At 32.5% G+C, this 14685-nt stretch overlaps 1 protein-coding gene across 1 annotated transcript; it reads right to left on the bottom strand.

Moving 5' to 3' along the window:
* Nucleotides 1-4960: 4960 nt before the first annotated feature.
* Nucleotides 4961-14160, bottom strand: LOC110701358 (CCR4-NOT transcription complex subunit 11-like). The gene is made up of 12 exons (XM_021879006.1): nucleotides 13885-14160; nucleotides 12719-12829; nucleotides 11003-11089; nucleotides 10792-10845; nucleotides 10471-10616; nucleotides 10214-10364; nucleotides 9997-10134; nucleotides 9341-9412; nucleotides 9182-9255; nucleotides 8936-9077; nucleotides 6731-6809; nucleotides 4961-5479 (listed from the first exon to the last, which is right to left on the bottom strand). The coding sequence occupies exons 1-12, from the start codon at nucleotides 14029-14031 to the stop codon at nucleotides 5382-5384; spliced, it is 1299 nt and encodes a 432-aa protein (XP_021734698.1). The 5' UTR covers nucleotides 14032-14160; the 3' UTR covers nucleotides 4961-5381.
* Between the last annotated feature and the right edge of the window lie 525 nt (nucleotides 14161-14685).

Below are 14685 nucleotides of genomic sequence, written 5' to 3'. Positions count from 1 at the left end.
AAAAAACTCAAATACATTCCATAGGAGGAAAAACATTCAAAGACAAAAGAAAAAATGGGAGCTACATCCTTCCTTAGAAGCTTATCAAGGCTACCAACGGTAAGGCGATCGACTAATTTGTCGATGGTCACACCGTTGCCTGCACAGAGTCAATTCTCAGAAGAAGTCACAGAAAAGCTTAATGCTCTTAGAGCATCCGAGTGTGAATATGCTAGTGCTAGTTGGTTAGTTGAGGTTCTTGATGCTACTATTTTAACACAAAAGGTAGCACAAGAACAAGTGATCAAAAGTGCTAGTAATGTAACTTTATCCAAATTGGATAAGGAAACAATAGAATCTTACCTAGAAGACAACATCGAGTTGCTCGATGCTTGTAATGGTTTGGTAGAAAAGATAGACGTGATTCACAAGTATGACGATACATTACAATCCATTGTGAGATCTCTTGCAATAGAAGGGCGTAGTCAAGAAATACTTAAGGAGTGTAGTAAAGTCGAGGCACAATGTGCGGCACTAGATAAGTGTAGCCCTAAATTATGCCGTCTAATGGGAAGAAAAGAGACAACTCATGTTTATCAAGGCGAACAAGATCTTGAATTGCATGAAGCCCTAAGTGGTTCAAGAGAAGTAGCATCAATGAGTTGCAATCTTTTTCAAAGAGCCTTATCATTCAAATCTAGGCAAGGGCTTCTAAAGTCAAGGTCAAAGTTGTCTACAACATGGTCAAGCTCTTTGAATGAGTTGCAAGTAGCTTTGAATGATGAGGCCGAAAGGCGAAAAAAGTGTGCTCCATGGATGATGAATGAATTGGAAAAGATGGTGATGGATGCTAGATTTGTACAAGAACAAGTGAAGTCACAAAAAAGAAATTTCGAAATCGATGATCTACGTACAAGTTGTAGGGCATTAGAGCAAGTGATGGAACCATTGGAAGAAAGAGTTAGAGAGTTATACAAACTCTTGATCTCAATTAGAATGGTTTTATTAGGCATATTATCCAAATGCTAAATTATTTTGTGAAGTGTATCGTTTGATATTTTTATCATATCGAATTGTGTATAGTCGATTTATTGACATTAGTGAAACTAATTGAATATAATAGTATACTCTTGGTGGAAATTTGATTGATCATATGCTTCATTTATGTCTTACAATTTAATTTTTGCGTGCTTCGATCTTTATTCAAGTTTCATGGTATATATTTTAACGTTAATTATTTTATTTAACCAAAGTTTTAATTAAATTTCTCATGCTTGGTTACATAAAGAATGAATTTCATCAAATTAAATAACAACAAACTTTATTACTATGTTTACATAATAAGCATTGAATACATATATCAAATTGCCAAATTGGTACTTTAATGTGGAAACTTATGACAAAAGTCACAAAACACATATGCCATTCGAGTGTATGGTGTGAACAATTTTTTTTTTTTTTACTGTTGTTACACTTCGGAAAATAAAATACATAGATTATGTTTTACATTTGAAATTTTAAAAATAATAAAAATATAATTATAATATGCATTCTTTTTGTAATGCATAAAATTTTCAATTAAATTTTGTAACCAATATATATTATAAACTCTCAAATGCTTTACTTACACCATGGAAAATAAGCATATATGGAGTATTTTGATATAATAAAAATACATAGCATTATTATTCTATTAATGAGTATTGTGTGCCTTTACATACTCAACTCTTTAAGACATACGAGCACAATAAGACATAACATATTTTTTAAACATATTTTTTAATTTGTAGAATATGAGATGACTTTTATAATTTTATGAGATCAATAAGGGCTTGTTTGACATCAATTTTGGTTTTCAGTTTCCTGTTTTTTTGAAAACCAAAAACAGAAAACAAGAAAAAAGGAGTTTCCACTTTTCTGTTGTCGGTTTTCAAAATTATCATAATTTTAATAAGTTTATATAATTTTTGATTCATTATGGGACACATCTCTTATACTTTTAGAATACAAAAAAACAGAAAACTACAGCAATGCCATACGAACCCTAAGTATTTGGATTTTCTAGTAAGAGAAATATTTTACCTTATAAAATAGTATGGTTTTCCCGTTGAATTTGAATTAGTTAGAGTTTAATTGGCTTTGGATCACCGAGTATACTTGCAAAAGGAAGAAAAAGTGACTTTGTCATACATTATACACCCATTTTATCCTAAAATTACGTTTACAATCAAACCGTCTTAGATTTGTATTTTGTAACCCGTCTCACAATAAATTTGATCAAATAATTTTGGAAACATCAAGTAGTAGTAAGAAGCAAAGTATATAACTTTATAAAACAAAGCCATTTTAGGCATTTGGTCTTAATATCTTATCTTAATCTTAAAAATAGAATAAAAACAGCTTTCCACAAGATCCGAAGATCATTACTAACACATTGTTAACTTAGTGCTTAAGATCAAATCCATAAATCAAGAGTTAATTAATCTATAAATTATAAAAAATTAAGAGAAGCTTGAGTTATAGTATTGCCCACGTATGATGTCTAATCTTAGGGTAGGCGCACAATAATGTACAAAAGAATCTATCGTTATTATAATTAGGAACATAATCCATTATGATTTAGATGCGTCCTTAATTAATTAAATAATTAGTACCATTATGTACCATAATGTACAAATATTATATTATATATGTTAATTAAACCTAGATTTTAGAGGACTATAATAATGAATTAATGATCATGCCGTACCAACGAATGTACCCGTTGTTAAGGTGGCTAATACATGAATCTGAACATTATTATTAATCCAACATTATTACGTTTAATTATGATGAAAATAGTTCATGGATTTTGGCTGGCTTAAATACAATAGGACAAATGACAATTGGGTTCTGTAGCCTAATCTTTTTAGAAGATTAACGTACAGTATGGTCTGCATGATATGTAGGTGATACATTTCCCTTTACCTATTAGCAAGATTGCAAGGAACAAGAAAATCTACTAAACCATTTAATTAGATAAGTGTGAGAATGCAAAAAACTTGTATACAATGGGTGCAGTGTATCGTACTGTATATAACATGATTCAGACTGCCAGAATCACAAATGAGATACTTCACAACTAATGAGCGACTTTTATGTAATTTAGAGTCCAATAATAAGTTAACGATCAAAACATACAATATGCAATTGAATACAAGATCCATTATTTAGTAAAACTAAACTATTAATATGTGATGGAAAGAATGCTTAATGAAAAGGCTTAAATTCATAACAAAAAAAAAGGACCAATCAATATAAATGTTGACTAGGTTAGTTTTAAAATTAATATACGTTAGTTTTAGGTGATGCCTAAGAATTTAAATCTCGTCTATTATGATCACCGAGTATAAAATCTCAGTTTTTACTTGGGATTCAATTGATTTCTCATTTGTCATGCATGTTCAATTATTGGCTTCTTGGCTTCTTGCATCGTCTTCCAAGAACCCTTTGTCCTTGACTCCTTGTTAAAAAAAAAATGAAAAAAAAAAAAAAAGAAGCCTTTGTCACACCAGATAGTACAATGTTTAAAGCACCCAACCAAAATAATGAAAAACTCAAATTTTTCGATACAACCAAACTGAACTTAAAATAAAATTGTTTGCTTCAGATAAAAGAAAAGGATCGGATCGAATATAAGAACGGGAATTAAAAAGGGGAAAAAAAATAGAGAATGGAAAATTGTAATGTTATTAGTTTTTTTACTGTATTTTCTTTAAGTTTTTTTTTTTTTTTTTTTTTTTTTTTTTTTTTTTTTTTTTTTTTTTTTTTACCTCCTCTTGCTTCCTAAAATGACAACTTTTGAATACTACACTATTAAGTATTAGGGTAATTTCCCTCAAAAAAAAAAAAAAGTATTAGGGTAATGATATACATAGCCCTTGGAGCTATGTATAAGCACTAAAAACACTCCTAAAAATTATACGGAGTATAAAATTTGAAATTTATGATAAAAATACACTAATTAGGGCTATCTCGGTGTAATTAGTGTGTTTTTGTCATGATTTTCTAAATTAAATAATTTTTAAGAGTGTTTTTAATGCTTAAATGTAGCCCTAAGCGATACGTATAGCATTTTCCAAAGTACTAACCAGCAAAGTACAAACTTCTAATCTTCTATGGTTTAATTAATTAAAAGAAATTAATGTTATTGTATTAAATGTTTTGGGTTTATCTAATTATTATTATTATTATTATTTTCTTTTTTTTTTTTTTTGAAGAGGGGTTTATCTAATTATACATTTTCCCTTGTGTCAAAAAAAAAAAAAAAAAAAATCACAATTTTACTGATACATTATAAAATAATCCTTTTTGAGAAGGTTTTTTTTTTTTTTTTTTAATTTTTTTGCCCCACTACAAATTTAATAAAATAAGCTAAAAAAGTACATGATATACCCATGCTAACATCCTTTTCCCTCTCTTTAAAATATGTGCCTAAATTAAACGTGTCATCTAAATAAAAATGGCAAAAGTATATCAAAGATTAAAATTGAGCTTAGCAAATGAGATATTATTAAGGGGAAGTGACAATGGTTAGCGATGTCCAATGTCCCAAGGATAATTGTTACAGAGAATAATGAGATAGTGGCCACAAGCCCACAATAGTAGTAGAGAAAAATGGGAGAATTGAAGGGAAGAAAAGTTGATAATGGGAAATAGGTGAACCTACTAAGCAATTGTGGTCCTAAAGAGGAATAAAAGGAAAAGAAAAAGAAAAAAAGAAAAAAAAAAAAAAAAAAAGAAAAAAAAAAAAACAAAACAAAAAAACTAATGTATATAAAAATGCATGTAAAACTTAAGTTTTCTAACCATCTAGAGGAGGAACTTCAATTGTTCAACCTTACAAACGAAAATCAGAATACTCGTAATTATATAGAAAAAGATACCTTCTACATTTAATCAAATGACCAAAATGCTTTGCATTATGGTTGATTGCCAATCCTTTGAAGAGAAGAAAGTATCCGAGGCTTTTATTAGAGGGGATAATTTCAATATAAAAACCCCAAATTTTAGACTAAAGTTGGCAAGATGGGGCAATGGAGAAACAGTGGAAAATCATATCTTTGAGATCTTAACTGCAATGATGTCATTCCAAACCTCGCCTAGGAACAATGGCAGGCCAAAAAAATATGATTTGGCATTGCCAATTTCTCCAGTATAACTAAAGATAAGCTTGAAATACAACAGTTCTTGCTCTAAACTCTTTACAACAAAAATCCTGTGCCTATCGGGATAAGGATACAACGACCAAAGAACCTCTATGAGGGGTAATGTCAGTATATACAAGAATGATCAAACAAAATTCGGATTGATGGTCAAGATGATAAATTGCAATGAAATAACTTCACTTAACCTTCCGTAGATCACTCTAAGGTTTTGAGTAACCTGAACAAACCAGCAGCTTCTCTTATCCGGGAGAACTCAATACAGAAGGCCTGAACTTCGATAAAGAGATCTTGAACTGCAAAATAAATCACAGGAAGAATTATCAGCATTTCCCCTCTGTGAATTCAGGATTGCCAGTTTAAATTCCCTCCCACCACAAAACTACCATGCAATTGCATATTTACCCAATCTGAAGCCTTCTTAGGGTCTAATACAGCCATACCCTTCGATACTCACTTCTATAATTCTATCACCAGTTACCATAATAACTTCATACTTGCCAATCAAAGAAATACCAAATTAAACTTCACTTTTCCTGTCAAGTTTTTTGTTTTGTTTTGTTTTTTTTTTTTTTTTTTTTTTTTTTTGAGGGCTTCCTGTCAAGTTAAGTATCTAAAAGTAAATATAATTCTCTCATCTTCACTCTCAGCCTATCCTGACACTTTCTCTTTTATCTTTATATATCTATCAACCACAAACTATCTTTAATCTTTTTCTTTCTATCCAAACACTTTATCATACCTTATTTTCCCTTTTGTCACTTCCGATGTTTTAACAGTCAACAACTATCTATGTGCCCAACCCAAATGTGAAGTATAATATGGGACTAATCAGCAGGAGAACAAGTTTAAATTTGAGTACAGATAATATTACATTATCATCTTTCACAATAACCTCCTTACATTTCCCTTCCCTTGTGTAAATAAGAAGATAACACTGTATTACTAAAAAAATACGAAATATATTATTTTAAAAGCATCAGAAGGTCAGCAAACAAAATGGGTAAAAGTGGAAAGTGTCTTTACTTTTATGAATTGGCTGTTTCGAAGATTCTGTCTGAAGGAAGAAAAACAGAGAAACAGAAAGATCTAGATTTCAATAATAAAGAATTTATTATTTCATTGTCCCTTAAAAAATAAAGGGAAGAATTACTTTCAGATAAAAGTTTTATTGCATTATGTTAACAAAATCATACGCCTTGAAGCAAATCTGCGAAGTATCAGTTTCCATGCACAGTGGCGAAATTTTCCCACAAATCACAAAATTGTTCATCAAGGTCCTAGATGAACTAACATTTTCTCCCAAAGTTTATGAAATGTTTGTCAAGCAGCACACCTCTTCCATGATTCTATGTGTGGCCCAATGCAGGAGTTATTTTTGAATCATTTTTTTTACGCAAGAATTAGGTGAGAAATGCGTAAAATAGGGTAGCACTTGCACATAAATATGCAAATATAAATCATTCAGCATGAAAACAGGGGTGAGGCCTATACAAGTAACTTGCAAGACGAGTGCAAAATTGCAGTGAGGTAGAAGATGGACACACCATTGATAATCTTATTACGTATTAAGCTCTGTAAGAAGACGCATACAAGTCTGACAAGCCTGTTCTGCATATATTTGTCCTGTACAGCAAATAGCCAATCTCAGATATTCATTTTCTGAAATGGAACAATTGGTAGCAGTACTTAAAAAAAAAAAAAAAAAAAAAAAAAAAAAAAAAAAAAAAAAAGAGGCAAGTTGGATCGATCACAAAAAATACCATGAGCAGTACTAAAAAAAAAAGAGGCAAGTTGGATTGATCACAAAAAATACCACGACTGATGCCGGCATCAGTAAGGGCACTTTATCTGCCAAATTACTCACTACCCCAAAAGAAAACAGAAGGCACTGGGGAGAAGGAGAGGATCGACAAATATAACAATAGAACAGGGTTCAATATGTTTTAAGGTAAAATCAGCATAGAATTGATACGGTACATTCCAAATCAAGAGGGACAAAGGCTTATTCTTTTCCATCTCAGCAATGATTACAAATCTATATTATAGAGGAATAGAACAGAACAGGAGGTAAATCAATAAACCCCCCCCCCCCAAAAAAAAAAAAAAAAAAAAAAAAAAAGTTCAGCTAATCTTTGCAGACCACAAGGCATTGTGACAAGTAAAGCGTATATAGGGCAAGGTCGTAGCATAGTAGTGCATGAAACACAGACACACCCACACACAGGATCGACAAACGACAATGCACTTATATGGCTAGCATTTGTACTCAGGTTCAGAAGATGGTAAAACCATTTCAAATAAATATGATTGGTTTAAAAAGAACTAAACCATCTACTAATGCCAATTTTTATAAAAATAAATTTGACTACTCAGAACTCGGAAACAATACATTTACCTTTTCTGCTAACAGGAAAACACATGCTACCATTTGTGAATTTCATTATATAGTGCATATCCTTCTATCCTTCAATTGTCTACAGAGAGAGTGTGTTGGGACAGAGAAATTTCGTGTAGATGTGATGAAAAGAGAAGAGGAACAAGTTATTTGAAATGTTGTCTTAATACAAAAAATAAGACTGAAGAAGATTCCAAGACACTAAAAAAAAGTATGAAGAAGATTAAGAAATGAAGTAATGAATACTAGAACCATAGTACGATACTTCCTCCACTCTAGCTACATTGCAACACGAGAAAGGCATAAAATTAATTAAGTGGGTAAATGTTGAGAGGAACCACAAAAACCATGCGTATAACTCAAAAACCCATAAAAATGAGGAGCTTTGGAAATATCCGTAAGGGTATATTGGGTAATTTGTAGTATGAAAGATGTTGGAATTGCTCTAAAGGAAAAGCTGCAATATCTGTTTCACTTTCTTATAAGGCAATTGGGCAATTGTTAAATTATGGAAGAAGTATTTTTCAAAGCATGAAAGACCTAAAGAAAATACAAGGTAGACCCTTTCAATACAACCTCAGGAGTGCTGATTAAATCAGCCCAACAAGTAAATACCAATACACAGACCTGAGCCCACGCAATTATTCATCACATTAGTGACACAATTTATGGTTTTATTCACAATCCACGTGAATCAATTCAAAGGTTACCAAAAAGTGCCTTGAGTTTGCATGCACAACCATTCATTCACACTAAAGCCACTTCCAACATAGAACTGACCTCGAGATCATAGTTAGCTGGTTTGGCCTATATCATGCATCATGCTAAAATGATATGAACTTATTACAGAGTATTTAATAGCTTCAGTCACAATATGGAAAACAGTAAGGTTTTGATAAACCACCTTGCTTCTACGAATAAATTTAATTGAACACAAGGTATCAAATTTATACACTTCTAGCTTTTAAGACAATATTTGATAAATGTTGCTCAATGCAGCAGCAAAGCCATAAAGAAGCTTTTGCATATGCAGACAAAAATGACCAAGATTCACAACTATATTTTGATTGTTTAGCTCGACGCCTATAAACCAACCAGGTCACCCAATTTACAAAGAAACAGATCCAACCAGAATCAACAATTCCTTAATTACGCACAAAAAAGTAAGTCATAAGGAAATAATTTTAGCAAATAACTAGCTCTAGTATAAAACCATCATGCCTTCATTTATAAAAAAAATTGATAGCAGAACTTCCAGGGACCAAGAGAATTATAATTCTCAAAGAAAGTGGCATTTATAAGTGTTCATCCAAAAGCAGAGACACACATCTGACAGAAAGGTGAAGGAATTAACCTTGATGTTTTCACAAGAGGATATGCAATTTGTTATGTACATATGCACAAATTCAGTAGGAAGGTCCACTGCTGTTGTAAGCCTGTTTACAACTTCCATAGAATGTAGACTCATATCCATGTTGACAAGAACTGTGAAATAGCTGCGTTCAACCAAGAAGTGAAAGAAATCAAAAGAAGGAAAAAATCAGGAGGTGGAGTTCGGATGGGGAAGATAGTAGACAATAACAAAATTAAGAAGACGCACTCTGAAATTTCTGGTGAATTCATCAGCTTGATAAGAACTTCAACTGCTATGAGGGGATTGTTTTCCACCAATTCCTGAAAAGCAAGATACAATTCCCTATTAGCATCAATGTAATAACCATTGCATTAAAGCATGAAGACAAATCATAAAATTAATTACAGGAAGCTTTCTTGGAGTCAATCCACAGTGATAGACCAGCTTAGGATCACTTGCCAATTCCACCAGAACTTGCTAACCAAAAGGAAAAGAAGATAATGAGTGAAGGATTAGAGGAATATTAATTATAAAGTTAAATAAAAATAGAAACTTTAGACTTAATACATATACTTTAGAGCGCTGACTCACTCATAACTCACAAAGAACATTTATAAGTGAGAACAGAAAAGTGCACAAGCTTAAAGAGGTTAAAAATGTAACTGCTTGCATGTTCAACGTACCAAAAAATAAATAAATTCAAATTTCCATTACAGACAACAAAACCTTTCTTGTTTGCTGAGATCACCTTCAATGCTAGATAGTGTATGGTAAGTAGCATTTAAGGATAAAGGAAAACAACAAATATAATACGGCACAATACAGAACAATCAAGTAATTGTTCAACCATAATTTTGATCTATAATTTTTAGAAATCTAGATGGATCTGTATTGAGTACAATATTGATAAGGAAGATAAATTACAATTGACAACAACCATAAAACTATACAACAAATCAAACATTTTGCAAATAGTCCAATAAATAGGACACAAAAAGGATGCTAAACCTAAACTGTACAACATTTTATCACCGTCAGAGTTCAGTTATATAATCAAGCACCTCTTGTTGCGTAGGAGCAAGTGGACCTTTCAAAGCCTTTGCAATCAAATCTCTCACAGCTGCTCCTCTACTTGTATCCGCACACATGCCATAATCCCATAAAAGCTCATGATTATTGTCAGGGTTGAGCCAAACCAGCTGTAAAGGGCTTAAACAGGTTAAGTCCAACAACATATAAATGGTACCCCCAACAAATTCAATAAACTGAGGGTCTAACCTCCCCATCTTGAAGAGGAAACCTTGGTGGAAGGGGCCTCATCCACTTAGGTTCTAGCCCCTCTAGAGATAGATTTTGTAATAGCCCAGTTATTGTTTCATCTCTATTACCAGATCCTATTTTGGGTTTGGCTCCAGGTTGGAGGTCAAATCTGACAAAAGAATCCATGAATAAGTAGGACACGAAGGAAATTTTGACAAACAAACTGAGTATCAAGTTCAAGATATTAACAATGCTAATAAGGCAAGAAGCTATACTCCTCTGAAGTTGCATCACATTGAGGTGGCACATCTGGATCTGGAATCACATTTTTGACAGAAGCATTCTTAAATAGGCAGTTAAAAGGCTCTGGAAGAACTTTATTGCAAAATTGCTCTTGCAACTGTTCACGAGCTGGGAAAGTCTGGAAGAGGAAAGGAGCAAATACACATTTCATCAACAATTAGAAGATACAAGTTAAAATGCTATAATCAGTAGCTTGACTTTGTTATTGCATCTCAATGATATCACATGTCAGGTAATATGTATTTAAGCTATAAATAGTACAAGATCCTAATTGTATAACTTTTCAAACTTACAATAAATGAAGGATCAAAGCCTTTAATATAGTCTGATGCGGATTGTTTGAGAACCTGCATCAATGAACCAAATCGTAAATGCATCACTAAAAGGAAAATATTTAGGATTAATGCACTGGACCATTATTCATTTATCTAGCACAACTCATAGCTAAGGAGCTAAAAACAAGCTCAAAATGCTAAAAGAAGAGGATTAATAATTTAAAAATACCTCCTTGTTAATCTCGTTGCCAGCTGATCCCAACAAGTGGAGAATCAGTGCCCTCTCATATTTGGTACCTTCTTCTTCAGATGCAATCTGGGAAAAAAAAAAGAGGGGGAAAGGTGGAAACATTTAGTAGCACAAAGTAAAGTAAATTATAGATGAGCTAACTGCAAATTCACACTACACAAAAATAGATTGGAGTAAAATTGCTTTCAGAAATTCATGCCAAGAAGACCAAAGAGTGAATGGAAAATATCCTACTCGAAAGTAACAATATCACAGGTGCAAATAATATCAGAATCAGTAGCCTGCATATTGCTTAGACTTAAAACAATCTAACCCAAGAGGATGAGGAAGTCACCAGTCACATGAATAATTTTGCAGATTTACATTAATATACTAATCCCTAAGTCAACCAAAGCTTAAAAAAAAAAAAAAAAAAAAAAAAAAAAAAAAAAAAAAAAAATCCATAGAGCCATAGAGAGACGGCAACCAAAATAGTTGCATGAATTTGTCACAGAAGTGTATCACATCTGAATTTCTTAAACAATTTAGTCCCTGATCTTAAGATCAGATCAAGAAAAGCTTGCAGGTCATAAGTCTGGTATAGCAATTCCTCAAAAAATGAGCACCTTTCTTTCAGTTATTTGTGCAAAAATGATATATATAAGGTACCAACTCATGGAACAAAGGTTAATAGCTGGCACTGGCAGCACCATTTAAAGACAATCAAAAACAATAACATTACAAGTCAAGGCAAAATGGTGTGAACTGTAAGCAAAAGGAAAATATTGCTAACAATTCTTTTGATAAATTAATAGGTACGACTCCTAATGAAATTTGACGTCCTTAGATAAACAGTTGACACAAGAAAAGGTGGCTTACTGTTTCTCAAATTAGTAGCAACACGGAATCATGTATTCATGTGTTTAAGTAAGGGTTTCCACATCCGATGCAGTTGCAAAAACAATAAAATGAACCGCTTTCAGAGGCAAAAAAAGATGTTTTGCAACTTTCAGCCTGTCGCAGTCTAATATAACAATTGCAGTAAGTTCAAAACCTTTACAGTTTATATTAGACTGCGGTAGGATGAAAGTTGCAACTGTACAGCTTTAAAGTTGACATCCTTAGATAAACAGTTGGCACAAGAAAAAAAAAAGGTTTACTATCTCAAATCAGTAGCAACATGGAATCATGTATTCATGTTTTGAGTTAGGGTTTCCACATCTGTTGCAGTTGCAAAAACTATTAAATGAACCACTTTTAGGGGGCAATACAGATGTTTTGCAACTTTCAGCCTATCGCAGTCTAATATCACAATTGCAGTAAGTTCAAAAGCCTTACAATGCAAGACAATCTCAAGGCACTATAGTAAAAGCCTTATTTTCTCCTAACCAACCTCCAGGTACTAGTAGGCAGAAGATAAAGCATATCCTTGCAAATGTGAGGGAGCTTAATAAAGACAATAACTACACTGTTACACAGCTTAATACTGCTCAGAATCTGTACAAGGAAAAGGGCAATATAAACTCATTTATATTGCCAATTTTCCATAGTAATACTTAAAATCAATCAACCAAAGAAAGAAAAACTAGCACATAGTGTCAAAAGCTAGTCTGATACATAAGCTGTCTCTTAGCCTTAAATAAAAGTGTTTTATATCAACTAGACTGATAACTAGATTCAAGACATACTTTGAAAAGGAGAATCACAAAAACTTACATTGACCAAAAGGGAAATAAACGGATTTTCTGAAGATTGCTGAGAAGAATATGCCTGATAGAGTATACAGAATGCGTATAGACGTTGACTCGAAAGAAGCATGGGTTTGTCCTACAATAACAAAATCATCAAGACAAGTGAGTTTAATAGTTGAGCAAATCCCAAGTAAATGAGGCGCATTACAATCAAAATTAGTGGTGGCAATGAATGACAGATAAATATGAGTAATAACAAATCATGCAACTATACATGGAAAAAAAGGCCATCTAAGAAACCACAAAAGTTCCACTCTAATCCATAGATCATAAAATGCAGAACCTTGAAATAACTTTAGGCCTCCATACCACACGTCCAAACTGTGATATAGAATTCCACCACAAAAGTGAAAGTTAACTAGCAACAGAAGCAAAGCATGGATTTGTTGAAAGTCTAAATAATTGAGCTGAATCCCTTTTGTCTGATCTACAGTGAAGAACGATGAGTCGATGAACACCTTTGCATAATGCAAGCAAATGATGAATAACATAAAAGTAAGGGAAAAACAATTTAATACAGAATATGGGCCCTAGGATCACAAAACATATGAATAGCTTCAAGCAAAGGTTATCCTTCAAGTTTGAAATGACACTCGACATCCCAATGCTTGTCAATTATACCACACACTGTGCACACCACGCCATCACACTCGAGCACAGAAACAAACTAGCTGAAATTCGACATCTTCGACCCATCATTGTAGAGAGAATTACCATCACACCTTATTTGGAAAAATAAATAAACTTATTTACACAATTAAAACCCGAGATCAAAATGTCTTCAGTAGTTGCACAATTATAGACGAAAAGAGTTTACTTCCTTTGTTATTCACATATATCTGCAAAATCTCAATTAATTTTTCAACTCACCAGTTCAAAATCGCACCAAATCCTAACATTCAAAATACATCCATTTCACCAAAAATTCATCAAAACCCTAAATAAGTTCAATTGCTCATCCAAATCCTAAACAAGTTGAAGAAATCATCCAAACCCTAAAGAAGTTCAACAATTCCAGTTCCAAGAAAAGTACAATAAACCCTAGTAAAAAACTTCGAAAATCTAAATCAAATTAAGCTCAATCTATAGAAAATCAAGAATAGGATGAATACAATACACATATATATATACCTCGATAAGTGTGGCGAGAGCAGTGCATATCCTGAAATGGAGAAATGAAGGGAATTTCGAGGTGAAATCCGCCATAACTTCATCGAAAGACCTTTGTTCTGAATTCAGAAGCGAAAACAACGCTTTCGATTCATCGACGCTGATCATCGTCGCGAAATTTGGGTTCGTCGGAAAGTGCAGAGGAGAGAGAGTGGAGAAGGGGAGGGAGGGTAGAAGAGAGGAAATGATTTGGGTTTTTAGGCGTTTCGAAACTCTTTATTTTTACACAAACTAAAATAGACTCGTAGAAGTATTACCAGTAATTCCTTAAAAAAAAAAAAAAAAAGGTATTACCCGTAATAAAAACACAAAGTTATTCATGAAATGAATAAAAATGACTAAAATATAAAAATAATCTATGCTTTATTTGTTAAGAATCACATTTAAAAGCACTAAAATTCAATTATTAGTGTTGAAAATTTGAAAGTAATTTTATTACCCTTATAAAACTTATCTTTTCTATTTTAAAAAGAAAAAATTATATTATATTCAAGAGAGTGAGGGATAGCTCAAGTGGTTAGAACTTCCCTCCCGATCCTAGGTAGTCGTTATACTTATACTGCTCGATGTACACTAATGTTAGTGTGAACCGGATGTATACAAAAGTTTTTGTAATAAAAAATCCAAGTGAAATTATCAATAAATAATTTTTTGTAATATTTTTAAGCTAAGGAGAAGGACCCTACCGAACCTCAACCCTCACGACTTTAACATTTATTGATTTATTTTTATATGTTCTCATTGGATTAAGGTAAGAAAAAG

Source organism: Chenopodium quinoa, unplaced genomic scaffold (assembly GCF_001683475.1).
Source record: "Chenopodium quinoa cultivar QQ74 unplaced genomic scaffold, ASM168347v1, whole genome shotgun sequence".
NCBI lineage: Eukaryota > Viridiplantae > Streptophyta > Magnoliopsida > Caryophyllales > Amaranthaceae > Chenopodium > Chenopodium quinoa.
The sequence above is the reverse complement of the archived record's forward strand: the minus strand, read 5'-3'. Positions and strand labels throughout refer to the sequence as shown.

Bases quoted from the DNA above. Each gene is read 5' to 3' on its own strand.
- LOC110701358 (XM_021879006.1), bottom strand. From the start codon at position 14,031: ATGATCAGCGTCGATGAATCGAAAGCGTTGTTTTCGCTTCTGAATTCA. The intron at 10,617-10,791 runs GTAAGTTTGAAA...TTCCTCTTCCAG, and splicing joins GCTTTGATCCTTCATTTATT to ACTTTCCCAGCTCGTGAACA. The intron at 10,135-10,213 runs GTTAGACCCTCA...AGCCCTTTACAG, and splicing joins TTCCTCTTCAAGATGGGGAG to CTGGTTTGGCTCAACCCTGA.